The sequence below is a fragment of the Chlamydotis macqueenii genome, chromosome 22, assembly GCF_036417535.1.
Source record: "Chlamydotis macqueenii isolate bChlMac1 chromosome 22, bChlMac1.mat, whole genome shotgun sequence".
NCBI lineage: Eukaryota > Metazoa > Chordata > Aves > Otidiformes > Otididae > Chlamydotis > Chlamydotis macqueenii.
The window spans coordinates 2,695,724-2,717,180 of NC_141577.1; the positions used below are offsets into that span (position 1 = coordinate 2,695,724).

The following is a 21,457-nucleotide window of genomic DNA, read 5'->3' on the forward strand; positions in this document are numbered from 1 at the left end:
GGCGCGCATCCCCGTGCATCCCCGCACCCGCGTGGGCGTGTTACCGTGGGGAGGGGGGGGGGGGGTCAATGGGGATCACTCTGTGCCGCTGCCCGGGCCGCCGCCCCTGAGCCCCCCGGGGCCGCCCCGTCCGGCCGGTTCGCCCCGCCGGTGTTCGGTGCTCAGGGACCCGGTGCTGCGGGCCCGCCTCGCCCTGCCCCGGAGGGAGGGCCCAGACGGAGGGAGGGAGGGAGGGATGGAGGAGGAGGAAGAGGGATGGAGAGGAGGAGGAGGGCCGGAGGAGGGAGGGGAGGGCCGGGAGGCGGGCGCGCTGCCTGCCGTTGCTCCCCGGTTTTTCTCGCTCTCTCTCGCCCGCCCTCCCGCCCGTGCCCCCGGGCAGGGACCCCGGCCCGGAGCACTCCCAGACCCTTTTCTCTCTCCCCGGGCCTGGGCTGGGCCTCCCCGCTCCCCGTCGGGGAGGAAGGGGAAACGCCCCGAGGGCAGCCCCGGGCTCTCCCGGCAGGACCGGCCCCGGGCCCTGCTCCTGTTGCCGTCGGGCGGAGGTTGCGGCTGCGGCCGGGGCCCTCGCTGTGCTCACGGCCGGGGCACCCACTCCCTGCTCCTCTAATAAAGTGAAACCGCGGAGCATCGCCGCGCCCCCGGGCCCTCCCGGTCCTCGGGGCTCCCCGACGGGGCTTCGGAGCGGCGCGGCCCGGGACAAGGGGACCGAGGGGTGGCACCAGAGGAGGAGGGGGAGGTTGGGGGTGCGGTACCGTGCGACACGGGGAGCGGGGCCGCCCGACGGCGCGGGGAGCGGCACCGGCCGCGCTCGAGGGGGCCGTGGGTGCCCCCCGCCGCGGCCGCCTTCCGCTGCCGTCAGGGTCGTCGAGGTGTCGGGAGCGGTCGGAGCCGCACGGGAGCGGTCGGGGCCGTCGCAGCCGTCGTGGCCCCACGGGAGCGGTCGCGGCCGTCGGGGCCCCACGGGAGCGGGCGGCGCGTAGCCGGCCCTGCGCTCTGACGCGCGCTCCCGTGGCGGCGGGCGCGCCCCCGCCGCTATAACTGGCGTGGCATGGAGTCGGGGCCGGCGCAGAGGAGCGGGAGGGCGATGGGAGACGCCGCTCCGGCGGGATAAGAGGGGGCGGAGGCGGGGGCACCCCCGGGGCCCGGCCCGCCCGGGGCTCGCCGCGGGCCCGCACAGATGCTGGTGCACAGCTACCCGGGCATGGTGAGTGCGGGACGGGGCGGGACGGGGGGGGATCGGTCGGGGGTCCGCACCCGCCTCACCGCCGCTGTCTCCGCCGCCGCAGGACCGCGCCGAGGGGCTGCCCGGGGCACCGGCCGGGGCCCGTCTGCCGCAGCTGCCCGCGCTCAACCAGGCTCCCTACGGCTCGGCCCCGCCGCTCTGTCACACGCCCGCCGCCGACTTCCAGCCGCCCTACTTCCCCCCGCCGTACCCGCAGCCGCCGCTGCCCTACCCGCAGGGCCAGGAGCCCGGGTACCCGCACCTCGGGGACCCCTACGCGGCCCTCAGCCCGCTGCACCAGCACCAGCAGCCCGCCTGGCCCCCGCAGCGGGGTCGCCAGGACGAAGCGGGGCTGCTTTCACAGACCCACCGGGCTCTGGGGCTCGACCCCCGCCGCGAGTACCCCGCCGTCCCCCGCCTGCTCCACGGGCTACCCGACGGCGGGCACGGCCTCCCCGACGGCCCGCTGGGCCTCCACGGCCTCGGCCACCACGGCATCGAGGACATCCAGGTACCAGGGGCAGGGAGGGGGGACACGGAGGGAGGCCGGGAGGGAGGCCCGGAGGAGAGACGGGTGGACGGGATGGGTCGGGCCCCTCGGCGTCCGTACCCCCGGGCAAGGAGGGCAGCCGGGCCGGTAGCTCCGTTACCGGGGCTCGTCCGTGTCCCAGCCATCCCTGCTGGCCGCGCTGTCCCCCCACCGGTGCCCGTCGGCCGCGGCAGCCGCCGGCTGACGGGTGTTTTTTTCCCCGGTTGTTTCAGGCCGTGGAGGACGGTGGGATGAACTTGCTCGATCAGTCCGTGATCAAGAAAGGTAAGAACGCGGCACCGGGCCCCGGGCCCCTCTCCTGCCCTCGGGGCTCCCCCGCGTCGGGATTTGATTCCCCCCCGCGGGGCCGCTCCCCTCCCGTCGGGGCTGAAACGAAAGCGAGGGATCCCTGCGCGTCCTCCCACCCCCGGCTACCGGGGACCCCCGGGGGCTCGCCCCGCGCGCGGAGCGGGCTCGTACCGGGGGGAAACGATGCGTTTAACGAGAGGCGCGTCCGTTGGAACCGGTGCTGCCGGTGCTTGGGGCCGGGGGAGCATCCCGGAGATCCCCGGGCAGCCGTACCCCCCCGGCCCGGGAAGCATCCCGGGGCTACGGAGACTCCAGGAACGGGATTTCGTGCTGGGAGCGGCGGGTGCGAGCTGCGTGCGGGGGACCCGTCCGGTCCCCGCTGCCTCCCGCCGCTTTCCCCAATTCACTGCAGACCCTCCCGATCTGCTGAACGGCCCCTCCGCTTCCGAACAAAGCCCGTGGCGAGAGCAGCTCAACTCCCTAAAATATTTTTCTCATTAAAAACTTCACCGAGGGAGCGGCGGGGCCGGGAGCGACCGGTGCGGCCGCGGCTCCGTGCAATGTTCAAGCGCTGCTCTCGGCTTCTCCCCGCGATTTTCTGTGGGTTTTTTTTTTTTGTTTTGTTTAACAAAATGATGTAGGAGAAAGGAGGTGGTTAAGCTGCTGCTCCGTGGCTCGGTCTCCAGCTGGGGAAACCGGCCCCGCGGCTGCCGGTGCGGAACCGCCGGGTAAAACAGCGGGAGCACCTCGGGGGCTGCCCCCGACCCCGGCAGAGCCCCGCCGACACTGGGAGGGTTCGAGTCGTTGGCACCGTCCGGGGGTCCCTGCCCCGACGGGTCGTTCCCATGGCTTGGCCGGAGCCCACCGGCCACGCTGATCCGGGGGAAAAAAAAAAAAAAAAACCAAAAAAAAAACCAACAAAACCAACCAGCGATCGTTACGGTCCCTTTTCTACCAAAATCGCGATTCCAGGGACACGGCGTCGCTACGGGCGGCAGCTCCGCGGAGCATTAATGACCGTCGTTGTTTGAGCTTTAATGAGGACACACGAGAGGCGTTTGGGCAAATATCCCCCGTGAGAAACGGTTGCGACGAGCTGGGCAGGGGTGCCGGGCGCGCGTTCAGAAAATGGGGATATTCGTGTGGAAGCCGGCTGAAGTTCCAGTACGTTTTAGGGTTTTTCTGTTTTGGTGGTTGGTTGTTTTTTTTCTTGTTTTGGTTTTTTTTTTTTTTTTTCCCCAAAACGTGCCATTACTTCGAAATTTTCGCTTTCCTCGCCTTTGGGAGGATTTGTTGTTGTTTAGTGCCAGATATCCGCTTGCCGATCCTCCGGTCTCTCCTTTGAAAATAAGAAAATCACCCAGAAAAGCTGGGCCCTCGGGTGCAGGGCATCTGCAGCCCAGTCCCTGCGGACACTTGCTCTTCCCACTCCGCTTCTCTTTTTTTTTTTTTTTTTTTTTTTGGGGGGGGGGGTGTGTTTGTTTTGTTCTTTTTATTTTTTTTTTTATTTTTTTTTTTTTTTCCCTGCCGTGTTTGGAATACGGACGCAAAGCGTATTTTGGAGAATAACCGGATTCCGCATCCCGGAGGGCGATGCTGCCGGCGCGTCCCCGCCGCTACTCGGGAGCTGGAAGCCCCGAGTTTGCTGGAGCAACTGAGAAATCAACAAAGACAGAGAAAAATCGGGGAATTCTGGACGCTGCAGCCCGGGGGGGTTCAGGATCCCGCCGCAGCCCGGGCAGCCGGTCACCCCCGGAGCCGTCGGGTCCCCGAAATAACGGAGCCGGTTGCTCTGCGGTGGGGAGCAGGCGAATTACTTTGCAGCCCGCTTCATTTATTTTATTTTATTTTTAATATATAATACGGGGTCGTTCTTACTCCCCCGGCTCCGCCTTCTCCGAGCCGACCCCCAGACCCACACCGGGGCTGAGCCCGAGGGGAAGCCCCGGCCCCCGCGGCCGGGGTGAATTAAACCCTCGAAAAAACAAACAAACAAAACCAAAATAAAAATATCCGACGCCGATCCCAAGCGGTGTCCAGGCCGGCGGCGAAGGCGGGGAGTTGTTCGGGGTTTTCCGCCCACCACCCCCCCCAAAGTGGGGAGCGAGGGGAAACGTTAAAAAGCGCGGTTTTGTCATAAATCGCCGCGGGATCTCCGATGACCGCACTGGGGATGAGTAACCCTCGGGTTCCTGCCGGTGCGGCCGTCGGACAGAAACCCGACGGCAATCGCTGCTCCGTCGCTCCCCAGTCGGTTGCCGAGATGCTGCTGTCCCGGTTCAACAAAATATTCACTCGCCTGCCCCAAGAAATCCACCTCTTAACTCCCGGGCTTGCAGGCGCTTCGCGGTCCAGCCGAGCGCAGGCACCCCCCAGTCAAAACCAGCACCAAACTGGGCTGAGGGGCTGTCACCGCCCGTGTCCCCCCCGCATGACCCGGTTGCGGGGTTCGCGCTGCCCGGTGCGGGATGCACCGTCCCTGCTCGCGGGTTTGCTTTTTCCTTTTTTTTCCCCCCCTTTTCCGTTGTAAGCAAAGCCCAGCGGTCTGATGTCGCTGCGGGGGTCTGCGCCGCTCGCACCCGGCTGCGCTGGCGTGGCAAGCGGGGATGCGCTCAGGCGTGGGTAAAACCAGGAGGGTAGAAGAGATTCTGTTAATATTTTTGTATACACGGCTGTTTGCTCTTCCTCCTTTTCGAAAGTGCTTCGGAAATTATTTTCTGACTCATTTTTGTTATTGTATTTGTTTGATTTGGGCTTTTTGGTTTTATCTTTTCTTTCTTTTTTTTTTTCTTTTATTTTTCTTTTCCCCCCTCCTCCCAAATATTTATATAAGACCAGGAAAATATTTGACTTGAAAACAGTAAAATCAACTCTGAAAAAGTTTAGTCCAGGGCTCTGGCTGCTTTAGGCGACAGCAGCTACAGGTATTTTCTGCTCTGCTCAGCTGCAGCCCCCTTTTTTTTTTTTAACCCCCGTGACAGCTACTCGCGTCCCACCGCGAAACCCCACCGATGAACGGTCAGAGACCCAGCGAGGCCGGAGCAGCCGGTGCTCCTGGCGTGGGCCCTTCCCTCAGCCCAGAGCGCGATTTTCTGCCGAGGAAATCAAGCGTTACGCCATTGCGCTCGGTAGCAAAAAAATCCTGCAGCTCGGTCGTAAAATAAGGAGGGGTTTTATTGCTTTGCCATGGCAAAAGGCTTCTGCTGGAGCCTTTTTAATTGCAAATAAAATACAAATCTCTTTCCCCGGGGTCCCACTGGCGGTGGGCCGGGGCCCTGCGAGCCATGGGAGTGGGGAGAGCCGCCGGGGCCTGCGCATCCCGCTGGTGGGCGAGCGGTTTTGGCTGCAGCGCGGCACAACCCGGAGCGCCGACGGAGCAGGGTGCAGCTAGTGCGGGCTCGCGCTGGCCCCAGGGCCCAGCGCCACCCTGGCCTGGCGTTGGGGCAGCAGGATGGGGCTGTTGCGTTCACCTTTGTGTTTGGGTTTTGTGTAAACTTCCATCCGAGGGTTTTCAGCCGCTCCGCCGTGGCAGGGCTAGCGTTTCTGCTCGGGAAGGTGGACCCGTGTGGCGGGACGCTGGACGGACGGAAAGCTGTGCCTCGGGGGCTCCGAGCCCACGCTTAGAGGTATTGCGAGAGGGAGCTGTCACTACGGAAGAATGCAGCAGAGGAGGGAGATTAAGCCCGAGATCCCTCAATCCACTCACCCCCGCGCGCGAGCTCCAGGGTTTGTTGCAAAAATGCCCCCGTGGGCTCCGCGTGCGGGGCTGCCAGCGGGACCAGGGTGCCGGCATGGCGGCAGCGGTGCTGTTTCCCCTTCGTTTCGGCGTGGGGAGGAATTGAGCTGTAAGAAATGCCACGTGAAGACAGAGGTGGCAGGGGAGAAAAAAAAAAAAAAAATCTTGAAAGAATGGTAGATTAGATAAACATCATTTCCTGTGACGAGCGAGGTAATAAATGAGGTCATCCTATAAAACACCCCGGGCTGCGAAGACACGGCTGTTCTAAGCCTGTCCACGGCCGCGGGCGGAGGTGCGCGGACGCCAGACGGGCACAGGGCTCCGAGGGCAGAGCCCTGCCGGCTCTCTGCAGCTTTACCTGGCTGGGAGCAGGGGCTCGCCGGGGACAAGCCGGGTCTTGACGGGCGGCTGCGCTGCCCGAGCGGCGCTCGCGAAGGCTGGGAGGTGCAGGCAAGCCCTCGCGCACACCGCGAGACGCAGCGTTCGTCGAAACACGCTCGCGCCTCCCGATCCAGGCGCTTCCCCCGCGCGCGCACATGCGTGCATGCAGGAACACCTCCTAATCAAACAGAGAGACTTAAAAGAAAGTTTTTGCTGTGAACTGCATCCAGATCACCATTCCTCCATTAAAATTATATTTTTTAATGTCCTCTAATTGCAGCAGGATGAAGCCAGGTGTGTGTTGGTGTGAGATAGCGCACGCAGGTACCGGTGAAGGCGCTGGGCTTTGTCTCAACCTCCCCGGTGCCCCCAGGCACGCGTTATCTCCAACTTTCACGTACCTTGTCATGACTTACTGTTTAATTAGATGTTTTTAAATGAATTTTGTTTTTTCTTCGTTAGAAGGAAAGAGCAGTTCTTAAAGGGCAGGTTCAGAAAAGCCAGCTTGGGTTGCTTTTTGGCGTGCGGCTCACGAGTCAAATCGACAGCGGGAGCTGGACCCGCGGTGAGGCTTCGCCATGGGACAGCGCCCAGCGAGGCACCGCGGGTGCGCTGGAGCGGCTCTTTCCTGGTTTCCCCGATTTCTATTTTTGCTGCCCGCTGGGTTGGCCGGTGCTCAGCTGCCACAGACGCTGCTGTTGGGGCGGGCAGGGCTGCAGGCATCCGCGCTCGTGGGCGAGGGGGTCACCAGGGGCTGGCTGTCCCCAGCCATCCTGCCTGCCTCCAGCCCCGGGTCACACCAAATCTGCAAAACGTAGACCATTCCTCCCTGTTTAGTAATATTCCAAGATATGTGATCTCTGGGGAAAAAAAAAAAAATTGTTTGCAATCTCTCTTAATTATCTGAAGAGCCTAAACGAGGTTCTCTGAAGTCCTAGACTGGCACCCTAACCACTAACCCATCCCACCCTTTCCTGTGTGATCCTAGGGAATTACTCATTCTTGCTGTCCTGTTTGTTTGTTTGTTTTAATTCTTAATGGAGAAACTAATTAGCAAATGTGGATGCAGCGCTCGGAGCTGCTGCATGCCCAGCTCCGCCGTGTCCGGGTGTCGCCTTCGGTTTGAGAGGGGGTTGGTGGGGAAGAGCGGAGGAGTACGAGGGAGCAAGGAGGGGCTTCCAGAAATGAGCCCAAAGCACCCATTGCACTTCAATGTTCCCAGAACACCCCGTGCGCGCCCACAGCTTGGGAGTAAGGGGCTCTGGAGTGGGACAAGGGGTGCAGGGAGCAGGTTCACCTTCGCAGCCGAAAAATCCATCGCAGCTTCTGCAGCATCTGCGGCACATGCTTGAGATTCCAGCCAGGCCGTGTCTCCCCACCCTCTATCTCAGGCATTTATCTGGCATCAGTCACCCAAGGGCCGAGGCGCCAGGCAGCGAGGGACCGGGTCAGGCCCTGTTCCCTCGGGACTGGTCAGACTGGTCCCAGGGAGCACGGCGGCTGCGTGGGGATGGTGTGCTCCCGGGGAGCCCTGAGATGGCCCCACGCAGCGGGGGAAGCGCGGTCGCGGTCCTGGGGCTGGTGGGGTGCGAGCAGAGGGTCTGACCAAGGGCATTTAGCGTTGCTTCGAGCACAAGACCCAAGTGAGCGAGAGACGGGGCCAGTTGTTGAAGAAACATCAGAGGGTTTGTGGGCACTGCGAGAGCAGCGCCAGCCGCTCGCACGCTCCCGTGCAGCCGGCTGGCTTCTCCCAGGCTGTTTCTGTGGCTGGTTGGAGCTTTCCCTGTGGGAAGACACGGACATTGCTCCGTGCCCGCAGCTCCTCCCTGGCACCGCGGTGGGGCCTGGCTGTGGCAGAGGGGTTTCCCAGCGCCTGCCCCGGGACGCGCGTCCTGGCTGGGGCACGGCGCTTTGCCAGACATCCTGCCAATGCGCAGGCGCTGGGAACCCAGGGCATCTTCCAAGCAAGGAGAAATAAAAGTGCATTTGCTGTGACAGTGGGCGAGCGGTGCCTCTCCCCAGAGCGATCCCCAGGCAAGCGAGCCGACGGATTCACAGGGCTGCGGTCTGAGGCTCCCATCGAAACCCTCCCGCACCCTCTGCGGATTGGCAGCGTGTTCCGTGTGAAGAGAAGTATTTTCCCCTTTATTCTTCACGTCTAATCTTTGCTGAAGGGTCTTTTGCCCCTCAATAATCTGAATGCACTTTAACAAATTGATAGCAACGTTACCGTGGCTTACGCGGGATCCGCTGCCGCTCGCGGAAGACGCTGCACCTTTGTTCTGCCTTCCCAGATTACGCAGAGCCGAGCCGCACAAATTCAGGCGCTTCTGTAGGGAACACAGGGAAAACCTCTCAAGCATGTCACTGTAAAATGGATTACGCTGTTTAAACGCATAAAGATCCCATAGACTGGCTGCCAAGACGTAATGGGAGTTTGTGCTGGTAACTGAATAAACCTGCGATGGTTAACGCCACGGGGCAGAGCGGAGGGGTGCGCGTGAGGCTGGGAGCGCTCGCTGCCACGCAGCACAGTTGGACCGGGCTGGGGTGACGCTGATGGGAACGCTGCCTTGGTGTCAGCACGGAGCAGCACAGGTTCCCGGTTCCTCGGGTTCAGATCTCAGGGCTCTCCAGCCTCTGGATTCAGTTTCTCACCTTCCCTTTCCTCAAAAGCACGTATGCCGTACGAGGGGAGATGGAGCTGCTTGGATCCATCTGGAGCAGTTTAAATTGAACTGAAATGTAAATTATTTTTTTTTTTTTAAACACAGATGTGAACGGACTTAGCTACAGATTAAAAATCACTGAGTCAGGGCAGTGAAATAATCAATAACTGCACCAAACCAACTTTTCAAAGGAAGTCGTAAAGGGAACAAGTGCAGCATTAGGGGAGGGGACGGGGGCTCTGCTGCATGAGGGCAAAACCCACGTGCAGTAAATACTTGCAGAACCCAAATCCTTTTCCATTTGTTCCCTGAAGGTCTGGGCACGCAGGTTTCACTCGTTTGGAGGATGTCGTAACCACTGGTACTGCTGCTTTCCGGCGGGGTATTCCTGAGGCTGCTGCTCCGGCCACTGCGCCGGAGGCTCCCCAGGCAGCACGGCCCGATCCATAAAATGAAATACAGCAGGAAAATGCGTGGGAACTCACAGCAAACTGTTTGTGAGCAGTTCCCAAAGAATTCACAAAATATTCTGAGCAAGCAGCGCATTTTGAGGCAGAGCCACTCCTAAACGGTGAAGCAGGGAAATGCATTAGCTGAAGTTATTAATTGCAAGCCACTTACTAATCCCCTTCCCACTCCTGAAGGAGCTTGGGGTGCTTTTGCAGAGGAAATTTTGTTGTTGCATCGATTGGCCATTCCTATCGAGGCACAACGTACTACACAGGTACCGTCCTTAACTGGGACGTCGCGTCTGCCGCCCTCAGGGAGGCTGAACCTTCCCGCCCCATCGATCCGGCCCAGAGCTCCCCAGGAGCCATGACACGTGGCCACGCTTCGCTGGGTAAAACAGAGGCACAGAAAGATAAAAATGCAATCCGTATCACATGGCACCTTCACATTTAGTTGGTAACCTAATGTATTGATTTGCATTGGAAACAAAATGTTAAGTACGGGAGCTTTGCATAGGCATGGGACCGCTCCTGATGAGCTTTCTCATGGGAATAGTTCGGCTGCTGAGTTGTGTCCCTGCTCCCTCTCCTCTTCCGAGGGTCCGAGATCCATTTCCCTATCAGGACTTGGCAATCTGGAAAGCCCAGAGATAAAACCCACAAGATTCTTTCCATCCTTCCATTTGAAAAGGCCTTCAAGGAGATTACAGCGTTTCCTAGAGAGGCTCTTTGACACGGGGACTCGGTTCAGGTTGTGCATTCAAGATAAAGAAAATACCTGTATAACCCCCTCCGGGAAGAAGGGATAATTACAGACTGGGGTTTGAAATACAGCTGATGGCACCGACCTCCTTCCCCGGCCCGTCCATAAATACCTCTCTGCTGAAACACCGGGAAACGGAAGCAGCCGAACCCGGCAGCAGCTCCCCGGTGAGGAACGGCTTTTCGAGGGGTGGCAGGAGCAGCTGCCTCCAGCTCACGCCCACGCGCAGCTACCGCTTTGTATCTGTATCCATCCTATAAATTATATCACAGACATTCAAACGAAGGTTAGGTTAGCTCACTGAAAGCTCTTCCTGAAAGGCAGCAGTAATCCCTCACCTTCCGCCGGGGCGACACGCGAGCGCCCATCACCAGAGCTTCCCACCGCCGCCGAGCCGCAGGGACCCCCCCCATGGCTGCAGGGAGCCGAGACAGGGGGCTCAGGGCTGCCGTCCCCAGACCCACAACACCGCGTAAGCAAACCGCAGCAGCTGTGGCGAGAAGCAGCTGGAAGAGTTTTGCAGGGTGCGGGGGTCCCCTTCCCGGGGCAACACGGCATGAGCCTCCCACAGGTTTTTTTTTTTTGCTGCCCCGAATCTGCAGTGATGCCCAATGAGGCCGAACTGACCAGTGCATGGCCCCAGTGAGGGGCTGGGGGCTGAGAGCCTTTTGGGGTGGCTGGAGACAGCGCTGTGCCTGAAAAGAAGAGGTTGCTCTGTGCCAGGTGGGCTCCCGGGAGGATGAACCGGTACCTCCTTCAAACGCCGTCTGAGCTGCAGCGCACTCCCACTTTTGAAAGGGATGTTGCAACAAAAGCTCTGATATCCAGGGATTCGGTGCTGCTGAGGAAGAGGATTTACCTGTAACCTATCGAAGGAGGGAAGAAAACAGGCTGGTAAGAGGGGCAGCGATCCGTACGCTCCCGCTGGGCTTGTTTTTCCCCTTGCAGCCCCCTGAGCTCCGGCTGGAAACGGAGCTGGACAAGTAACACCAGGATAAGCGGTTCCATGTCCAAATACCACAAATTTTCCTGCTTACAAATCATTTTGGAAGCAGGTATAAGGAAATGAGTCAGCACTCCATCTTTCTCTTTTTCTTGGGAAAAATCTCCTTTCCCTTAGAAAAGCCAGAAGGCACGCAGCCAGCCCTGGGCACGGGCACCACTTTTTGTGTCAGAGTGGCCGTTTTCGGGAGTCACGGTGGTAATTTCAGACACAAACGCCTGTGAACACAGACAGGGAAGGAGAGGGAGCGAGGCTGCAGCGCAGGGGCTCGGGGACAGAGCGTCGTCACCCCAGATGGCAGCGGAGGCACGGGGCTGCTGACGGGTCCCTGCAAAACTCCTTGAGGAAAAGCAGGAAATTCTGTGAGGCTTTCTAGCTCCCTGGGTAAAAGCCTTTGAAGAACGTGTTGCTTCTGCTCCTTCTTTGTGCCTGGAACTTAAAAGCCAAAGGACCCACCCCTGCAAAGCAGAAGAGTGTCAGAACCTCCGTGCTTTATCTCAAGACACCGCGAAGGCGCAAGGCTCCTTGCTGCATCAGCGAGATTCACAACTGAGTGACATCAGCTCAGAGGTGTTTCTTCTCTTCCACCCTGCTGCCCGGTGTCTCCCGAAAAGCCCTCGCAGAAACCAGGCTGCGCCATCCCACCGCTCCCGCGGCATCGCTGGAGGTATCGGGACCTCGCGTTCACGGGCATCGCCTTCCCACGCCTCTCTGGGGAGCATCACTGGCACCGTGCGCGGGCGCCAGCCCAACCCCTTCAGGCGACGTTTACCACCCAGGGATTTCTCCCCTGGAGAAGCCTTTCACCCAGGGATCGCTTGACAAGTTTGAGCCGGGTAACATAGCATCCCTCCCAGGTAGACATTATAAACCTGATCCCCCAAGCAGAGCCGTCCCAGCCTGCGGGCTGCCCGGGACGCTGAGGGACAGCGGGGCGCAGGCAGGGCGTGCTCCAGCTCAGGAAAGCCGTTGGAAACCAGGAACTGCATTGAAATCGCTCGCTTTCTCCGAATCGGGGGTTTTCACCCCTGGTGTGTTTGAAAGGCAAACAAGAGCTGGTTCAGCACAAAGAAGGCATCTCTGAGGCGAGAGCACGAAGGGAGGATGAAGCCGCGCGTACCTGCGGCACAGCACCAGGGCAGGCGACGCGCGCGGGAGCTGGTGTCACAGCCCTGCTGCTCGCTGCATGCACGAGAGACGTAGCGTATCGCAGGCGGTGCCTGCCTCGCGACGTTAAAAGCGGCAGCGAGATGCACGGCCTCACGGAAACGCTTCCCGTGGCATTACACAGCAGAAGCCAGGATGGTTCCCCTTCCCGCAGTCAGCACGCTGTCGCACGCCTGTCATTGGCACGCTGCCCCGCTCAGCGCCAAACTTCAAAATACAAGAGCATCATGAGACGAGATGACGCAGTGACAAATATCTCACTGCACTGAAAAGACAGAGTTCCAAAAGCGGGGGCCGTGCCCGATCGGTTTTCTGTAGCTACCGCCCAAGCGCCAGCGAGTGCTGCAACACCCCGATCGCTTACGAGAAGCGTTCCCGCGGCGCAGAAGTGCCTGCATTCGGATCGTGCCCGCATTCGGATCGTGCCCACACGCCTGATCTTTGGTAAATCATCTCACTTGTTCTGTGCCTCAGTTCTCCCCAGCTCACACAGACACCAGTTAACGACTGGAGTGACTGGTCCTGTACCAGCCCTGGGCTGGGGATTAGCAACACTGGAAGCTGTTTGAGGTCTGCCAGCACAACCTTATTTCAAAACCAGTTTTGTTTTCCCTTTCAAACCCATTCCCTCTGACCCGTGCGCTGTACAACCCCGCAGCATCCCTGGGACTGGAGGCTCATCGGGGCAAAACGCTTCACCGGGGCTCGGGTTTGGGAAATCCGCAGCCGAGCTCGCCTCGGTGTGAGGAGCTGGGGGTCAGCCCCAGCAGTCAAGGCCGTTTGGATTTGCTGAATTAGAAGGAGCAGGATTGATCTGAAGTGAGCAGCCCTCCCACGGAGAAAAAACCCCTCAGGAGCACCTGGCAGCTAAGGAAAGAGAGGAAAAAAAAACCCCAAACTTCAGGGGGACAAAGTGAAGCAACCAAACCTCAATGACAGAGGGATTTCAGGGAACAGGATAAGATTTTATTTTTTCCCCTCCCCATGTAGACACATCTACGGTCTCTCCGCCAGCTCACCCTGCCAGGACCATGCCCAGGGCTCCAGTCCCTCTCCCCCTGTCCCCATCTCCCAGGTGATGCTGACCCACGTGGCGGCTCCTTTTCTCGAAAGCCCCCCGCGCTCCCAGCATTTCTTGCTTGAGGAGAGGTCTGGTGGCAGCACAGCGCGGTCCTTCGCCTTCTCGTTCAGCCGCGGCTCTGCCACGAGGCTCCTGGCCGGGGGCCACAGTTACCAGTGGGTCCGGCTGCAGGTCCCAGCTTTTGGGAATGGCTGCAGGCTGCCCAGCTCGCCCATCCATCACACAGCACGCAGAACTCATACAGGGCCGGTTAGGAAATAGTAACAGCAGATAACAAAGGCACGAGAGAAAAAAAACCTCACGCTCCTCAGGAGTTTTCTGAGCAGTTGCTAAAAGCCTAACATCCTCCTCTTCTTCCCCTTTCCTTGGCTGAATCTACTCCAACACAGCCCTGCAGAGGGAACGGCAGCTTGGGTCTCGCCCTTTGTAGCTCCCTGGGGTGGGGTGGGGTGGGGTGGGGCGGGTGGGGTGGGGCGGGTGGGGTGCCCCAGCTGAGCCCTGTCCCACTCGTCATCAGGGTGAGTGATCAGAGGGAGGGGGCTGAGCACCTGGGCACCGGTGGTTTGGGCACCGGCGCCTGACCCTTTCCTTGTCAGCCTGTGTCATGTGTCGGTCCGTCGCGGTGTGAATGAGCGTCTCTGGGGCGTGTTTCTGCTGGGAACCCCGTCCTCGACGGTCACGGGTGGGAGTGGGCTCAGGTCCATGCTGCGTCCAGCCGCTCCTCCACTCGGCACCCAGTGCCTCCCACCCACGTCGCGGCCGTCCGGCGCCCGTGAAAACCCCGTCACCGCCCCAGCGGTTCAGTTCTCTGCCCCATAGCCCGGGCGAACCCTCGCCGTGCGCAGCGGCACGTGTCTCCCGGCGGGGCCAGGCGCCCGCATGCGCCCGGCTTGGTTTGGAAGGGGCCGGCAGCTCCCGCCCGCCGCGGACACAGGGGGTCGGCGTGCTCGCGCGCCGGGGCGTTGGGCTGTCGGCCGCGCGCCGCGCCGACCCGCACCGGTCTCATGCTTCCTTCTTGTCTGCAGGCTGGCTCAGGTGCTCCGATCACCTGCTGCTTGCGGGAACGGGAAAGCAGCAGCTGAAGATCGAGGGGGACTTTTGGTTTACTCAGATGACGAGAGACAATTTTGGTTCCCCCAAAGCCAAGGAAACAAAGCTGTCAGGCTTTAACGGTAGCTTGTCTCCCTCCTGCAGCATGTTTATGGGCAAACAAGCTGCAGATCAGACCAGGCAAACAGCAGCAGGTGAGGCCAAATAACAATAATTAATAATTAATGGCGAACGTGGCTGTGTTTATCCTTGTTGTGTTGAGGCAACGCTGTCTAACGGCTGAAGCACTGTTACAGGGCTCCAGAGACCGGCCCAGTTTCCAGCGCTGCCGCTAACCTCTGCGTGATGCCGGGCCGGCCGCCCGCTCCCTCCCTCCCTCCGCGCGCCCGGCTGCTGAGGGTGCCAGCGCCCCGCGCCGCGGGCGGCCCCGTCCCACGCCTGCACGTGCCGAGCGTGGCGGGGCTCCGGCCTCCAGGCAGAAGAGCGATGCCCGTGTTCACGCTCCGTGACGGGCGCTGGGCCAGCACGGTTTGCTGGCGGCGCGCAGCCGGGCTGCCCGGACCCTTCGCAGGGGTGGGCTCTGGGCTCCAGCTCTCCAGGGGGTTCGTTCCCGACAGTAGCATCGTTCCTAAAAACGCCACGACGCGTTTCAAAAGCATCGTGGTGTCTCCATGCCATCAGCATCCCACCGCGCCTCCCCACCACCCTGCCCTGCTGGGTTCGCCCCCTCCCCAGGCGCCACGTCGCACGGACACGTGCCGTGGGGCACGATCCCCCTCTCTCCCGCATGGCCGTTCAGCCCCCCGTGCGTATGCCGGGCCCCAGCCATGCACGCGGCTCGCACGCACGCCACCGCATGATTTCAGGCACGCACGAATACGCGAGGAGGTAAATCACGCGGAGCTCTTCGTGGACAGACAGAGCGTTTGATGCTGCAAGGAACGCCAGCTCCGCAGGGGGGTTGGGTTTGGGGACCCTTGCTGCAGCAGAACCCCCATCCGCTGGTCCCTGGCCCTGCCGCCACACATGCCTCGGCGGCAACGCACGGGTCTCTGTGAAACTTTGTGTTTTAGGGTGTTCCCTAGAGACAGATATAACCTGTTCTGGGCTGGGGAAGAAAGCTTTGAAGCTGCTGCTTCCTGGAAATAGCTCTGGTTTCCTACGTCCCGTGGTGACGTTCCCGTAGTTGTTCTTCCCTGAACGGCCCCCAGCACGGCAAACACCGCACCTGCCGCCAGCACCGTGGGTGCACCTCGCCCGCCGCTCCCCTGGCTTTGTCCAGCTTTCACGCTGAGAGGAAACTTGGTCTCCTCAGCTCCTTTCCACTCATCTCTTAGTCTAAACCCATTTTTTTTTCCTCAGACTTTTTTATTGGCAGACCAACAAGTTGTTGAGCTCTGTTTACAACACGCTGACTGTAAGCACCCCTGACGGCTCCAGCCGATGTCCCCTCCCCGGTTAATTTTCTGTTCCATTTTGGGCGTGTGTCTCTCCTTTACAAAGCCTGCCTCTCGCCCCGGTAGTGGTTGCCGCGTTACCTGCGGGAACCATCCGAACGTGGCTGTGGAACAGTGGTTACCGAGGAACCACGAAGAACGCCAGGGCCGCGATGATGCGGAGCGATGGCGTTTGCGGTCCTCCCTGGATTCCTTCAAAACCTGCTTTTTTTTCCAGAGCTGAACTGATTGTTAATTTCAGAACGTAAAAGCCAAAGAGACCTGGCACAAGTTTCAGCCCCGGTTTTAACCCATAAAGCTTTATGGCTTCTAAGAACGTCTCTTACTGGAATGACGTACGGGAAAACCGTGCCCGCTTCGCCCCAGTGCGACGATGCCGTGGGCCCGGTGCGGTGCCGCGCTCACCACCACCATCATCCAACCTCTTGTGTTAACGGGCTTCTGCCCGTTAAGTAAAAGGAAGTCTGTGCTGGATTAATTACCATCTTCTCAAGCTTCCTTTAAGCCTGGTATGGTGGCAGTTTAGGGCTGCAGCTTGTTGTGGGGCTAATCCCAAAGCTGAAGTCAAGGAAACTCTTTCCACTGGTTCCTGTGGGCGCACGCTGGCAGACACGGCCCTCGGCCCGCCAGCGTGTCCCGGGTTTACGGAGGGTGTGGAGGTGGAGGCTCAGCCCCGCCAATCCTGTCCGGTGGGACGGAGCTGGGCTGCAGCTGCCATCCCGTCCCCAAGCCGGGAGAGGAGCGGCCCCCGCGCCGGCGCGCCGAGCCAGCGCTTCGCCCTGCCACCGAACCTCTGCGGGTGCCCGGGGCAGACAGGGAGGGGAAGCCGGTCGCAGGTCCAGACGGAGATGCTGCGGGCAGCCCTCAGCCTTCCAGGAGACCAACCCCAAATCGTGGGGTTAATTACAGCAGGGCCGGGCGGCGTGGGAAAGCAGGCGAGAGCAGAGTCCAGGCTTCTTCCATATTTTTTGTTTTCTTTTTTAGTTTAGTTCCATCACCCCACCTCTCTTCTTTTCTTGAGGGAAATGGGAAACGGAGTGAGATACCCCAGCCGGCCACGCTGGCGCCCGCGGAGGGCAGCGCACGGGTGCTGGGGCCGGAGAGCTGCCAGGAGAGTCACCGAGCTGCGTCCCCGGCTCCGGAGTCTCTCAGCCACCCTCTCCTCTTCTCTCTCCCTCCCTTGTCTCCCAGTGCCCATCCCCTCGAAGGCCAACGGCACCACCATTTCCACCCTGTCCATGAACAAGGACGGCCTGATCGGAGGGGTGACGAATCCCAACGAGGTCTTCTGCTCCGTGCCCGGCCGCCTCTCCCTTCTCAGCTCCACCTCCAAGTACAAGGTGACGGTCGGGGAGGTGCAGAGAAGGCTCTCGCCCCCCGAGTGTCTCAACGCCTCTCTCCTCGGAGGAGTCCTCCGCAGGTACGCTGCTCCTAAGAGCCCCGGGACAGCCCGAGGACGCAGGGCAGAAATGCAGGGGGTGACGCCGAACAAGCTTTGTGTTCGGCACCAGCTCTTGCCCCTCAGGTTGACGGAGACGGGAAATTCTGGGGTGTGGAATATTGGGGAATGGCTTTTTTCTTGCTTTGTCTTCTTTCCCTTCAAACCTAAAAGCTTAAGCTGTGATTAGTTATAGTTACTTTAACATTATAATTTTTTTTCTGCTCCTTGTTTTCTTTTTTCAGAGCAAAATCAAAAAACGGCGGCCGGTGTTTGAGGGAAAGGTTAGAGAAAATCGGACTAAATCTCCCTGCAGGAAGGCGCAAAGCTGCCAACGTCACCCTGCTGACGTCCCTCGTGGAAGGTAAGAGTCGCTCTCCGCGCCCGCGGAGGACGGGAGTGCGGAAACTTCCAATTCCCCTCATTTGCAGCTTTCCACAAACGAGAACGCTTAATGTATGCCGTGGTCAGCGCTGGCTGCGGCTGAAATGGCCCCGTGTAAGTGTCCACGTGATTCAGGCACGGCTGCCTTCCCAAACTCAGATATTTCTCTCGGACCGGTCGCAGCCCATGGGGGAAAGGCGCCCGCAGCCTGACCGGGGCTGCGCGCTTCCTCTCGGCTACATCCGAGCGTACGTTCACTTCTGTGAACTCCTCCTAACAGCGCTCAATCAGAAACCAAACACAAAAAAAAGCTTGACTAAAGCTGCCAGGGCTGTAGCAGCTCCTCCGCGGGGCTGTGCACCCACGCGACTGGGGCGCTGCGGGCTGTGCCGCCCTCGGGCAGCGTCGCCCCGTTCCGTCCCCACGCGCGGGTCCGATCCTCGTCTCCCGCGAGAAGGAGGCGGCCCGTGTCCGAGTCCTGCCCTCCTCCGCCGGGACAACGTGGTCCGGCGAGACACGGAGGAGACGCCGCGCAGCTCCGAGCTCTTGCAGGTGGAGGTAGAGGTCGTGGCGGCCGTTCGGAGCACGGCGTGAAGGGGTAACGGCGGAAAACGTGGCACGGCCTCGGCGACCCGCCCTCCTGCGTCAGGTGCCCCTGCGTGAAGCCACTGCTGTATCTGCTCCCCTCCCACTTCTCGCGCTGTGGAAACGATGAGGTCGCTGCCGCATCTTGGGAGAAAGGGGCGCCAACAAACGCAGCGACAGCTCCGACTCCCTTCGAGCTTTGGAATCCATTGTGCTTGCGCCCGGCGTGCTGGAGGCAGCTGCCTGCAGTTTCTGAATAGAAAATCATCTCCATTGTTGCCAGCAAATTAAATGACCCGCTTCATTAGGCGGAGGTTGTTACTGAGGGCAGTTGGTTCGTGCTGAATGAAAGGCTGATTTCCATGAAAAGAAAAGAAAGAAAAGAAGGGAAGAAAGAAAGGAAGGAAGAAATGTCCGTTTCGATTTCAGGTGGCTGCTGATGTTTTGGTTACTGCTTGCCAGCTCGTAGTAAATAAGAGCGTGGTGCCACGCGCGCTCGCTGGATGTTATTTCCTCCTGTGCGTAAGTGTGGTGGTACTGGAGACGCCTCACGCAGAGGAAGGTGCTGTTACGTTGTCGTTACTCAGCATGCAGAAACGGGCTTGTGCCCTCTGCCCCAGGCACCCTCTTTCCTGGACATTTGCTGAATTGGTTGAACTTGTTTTCTCCCCTCTGCCTTCCCAACGCCTCTTCATTTAAAAAAAAAATCCTGGGTGGGTTTTTGAGCACTAATGATGTACTTTTTATACACTGACCCAGAGCCACTCGTACGGCTGGGGGAGAGCGGGTGCCGGGAAGGCAGGGAGCACCCCGAGGGTGGAAAGGCTCCTTTGGGAGCCCGTCCCACGCGCACCCAGTGCTTGCCCTCTCTCGGGCACCTGCTCCGTGGGAGCAGCTCCAGCACCGACCCAGGCGAGCGGCAGGGCTGGAGTTCAGTTTCCGAAACAGCCCGAAGCTCTCAGAAAGAGGTGCGGGTTCGGAGAGGCTCCCGGGGCCGCCCTGCCTGCCGGGGGCTCCTGCCCCCCGCGCGCTCTCCTGAGCCCTGACACCACTCACAAAAGCTGAACCCGCGTCTGCTGAAACCCCTCCGAGCCAGCATCCACGCTGCCTTCGAAACGCTCAGCCACGTAGCCACTCACAGACTCACGGAGGAAACAAACCCTGGCTCCAGCCTTGGCTCTCACCGGGAGCTCACACAGCTCTTTTTTACTGTCACAAGAACTGGTTTTCAGCAGCCGTTACTTTCTGGTTGTTTTTTTAACGTACAAACAGCTGCAGGGCCAATTCTCTAGGTGTACCTCACTTGCTCCGTCTTTGGAGGAGCAGGATAAGCGTTGCAGTCGTACGGGAAGCACGGACACCTTCCCCATAACATGGCTTCACGGACCGCGCTCCGGGAGCTGGGAGGCCGTGCCGGGATCTAGGTTAATGCCGTTAGGATGGATGGCCTCATACGTGTGAGCAGCGGGGGGGCCAGTCAAATTAGCTCTGCCTGCCTGACCGGGATTTGGGGTGTGGGGCATGATCAATTGCCATCAGCTCCGATTATTTCCACGGGGACGCCTGGAGATGGATCAATCCCGTCAGTGGGTGGGCATTTCCACGGGGTGATGGATACGCTGCCCGCACGGCCGGCCCGAGGGCCCCGCTCGCTGCGGGAGGATGTAAACCCCGTCCTTCTGCCCGTTTCTCACATCCCCCTTTTGTCTCGTGGTCATGGGGCTAAGGTCACTTTTCCGCCCTCCAGCCCCTTGTTTAAATCTCTGCTCAAAGCGGAGAGGCCAAGCGGGAAATTTTGGAAGAAGTGGGGAGGGAAAGATGCAGCAAGGGCAGTGCCCGAGTGAGAAATGCCTCTGCCGCTCTTCCTTCTGGAGGAGCAGCCCAAGAGCCACCTCGTCCCGCTGCGACGCCAGCACCGGCTTGGTGGTTTTTTAGAAGCTAGCGAAGGGAGGAACCAGCTTCTGTTAGAGCCGGCGATGGTTCCTTTGCACCCACGGGGACTAATTGTCCTACAGATGAGTGTGAGAAACTCATAGTCTGTCCTGCTCGCAGGGGAAGCCGTTCACCTGGCTCGGGATTTCGGGTACGTCTGCGAAACGGAGTTCCCAGCCAAGGCGGCGGCCGAGTACCTGTGCCGACAGCACTCCGACCCCACGGAGCTCCACACCAGGAAAAACATGCTGCTGGCTACCAAGTGAGTACAGGCGGCAACGAGGCAGCAACAGCCCCAAAAGCTGACCCTCCTGCGGGGAGGAGATGGTCTCATACGCTGCACGTGAGTCGGGAAGGTGTGCAGTGAGGTGAATAGTTTGGATGGATCAAAGGGCTCGCTCCTACACGGGAGAGGTCACCCTGACCCCAGGGAGCATTTCGGCGCTGCCGCACGGCCCCCTTCGAGCTGCACCACCTCCAACTCGGCACCCAGGGGCTTTCCCCAGCCTGGAGCCGAAAACTCCCAGAGGGGAGGCAGCTCCTGGGGTGCTGCCCCAGGAAAAGAGCCCCCAAACACACCCGTGTCCCTGCGGCGTTCCAACGGCATTTACGGTAACGCCACCCTTTCTCTTTCAGGCAAATTTGTAAAGAGTTTGCAGACTTGATAGCCCAGGACCGCTCACCGCTGGGGAACAGCCGCCCCTCGCTCATCCTGGAGCCCGGCGTCCAGAGCTGTTTGACTCATTTCAGCTTGATAACCCACGGCTTCGGGGGCCCGGCCATCTGCGCCGCGCTCACGGCCTTCCAGAACTACCTGGTGGAGTCCCTCAAGGGGCTGGATAAAATGTTCATGAACAGCACAGGGAACGGGCACACGGCCGCAGACTCCAAAGCGTCAGAAAAAGAAGTGAAGCATCGGAAATAACGGGCCGTCCCCCTCCCTCGCCCCGGCGGGAGCTTTCCCAGTCACAAGCAGCACTGGGGGGGCAAACGGACCCAGTGCACTGTTTTCTGAAGTGCTACATTTGAACTTGGGATGAAACTCGTAAAGCAGACGAAGAAAAGAGAAAAAAAAGATTTAAGGAATTTAAGCAGAAAACAAAACAACTCTAATGGACATAGAGAGATTGAGAAAATGAGCCAGGTTAATGGCTTTTGCCTTTTTTTTTTTTTTAAAAATCGTGGATGCAGGAAGCCAAGTCATGTGCAATTTTATTTTGTTTTGTTCTTTTAAAAACCCACAGCGAAATCCTGACACGCCCCAGGAATTTGTTCCCACTGAAAAACTGAGAAGAGCGA

At 59.8% G+C, this 21,457-nt stretch overlaps 1 protein-coding gene across 2 annotated transcripts; it reads left to right on the plus strand.

The window, feature by feature from the left end:
- Positions 1 to 1,177: 1,177 nt before the first annotated feature.
- On the plus strand, positions 1,178 to 21,083 carry TFAP2E (transcription factor AP-2 epsilon). 2 transcript variants are annotated; one of them, XM_086765246.1, is made up of 8 exons: positions 1,178 to 1,204; positions 1,287 to 1,733; positions 1,985 to 2,036; positions 14,338 to 14,556; positions 17,011 to 17,239; positions 17,503 to 17,621; positions 20,279 to 20,420; positions 20,795 to 21,083. In XM_086765246.1, the coding sequence occupies exons 1-8, from the start codon at positions 1,178 to 1,180 to the stop codon at positions 21,081 to 21,083; spliced, it is 1,524 nt and encodes a 507-aa protein (XP_086621372.1). The 2 variants fall into 2 exon arrangements, with proteins under 2 accessions (XP_086621372.1, XP_086621373.1); XM_086765247.1 differs by lacking the exon at positions 14,338 to 14,556.
- The last annotated feature ends 374 nt before the right edge of the window (positions 21,084 to 21,457 follow it).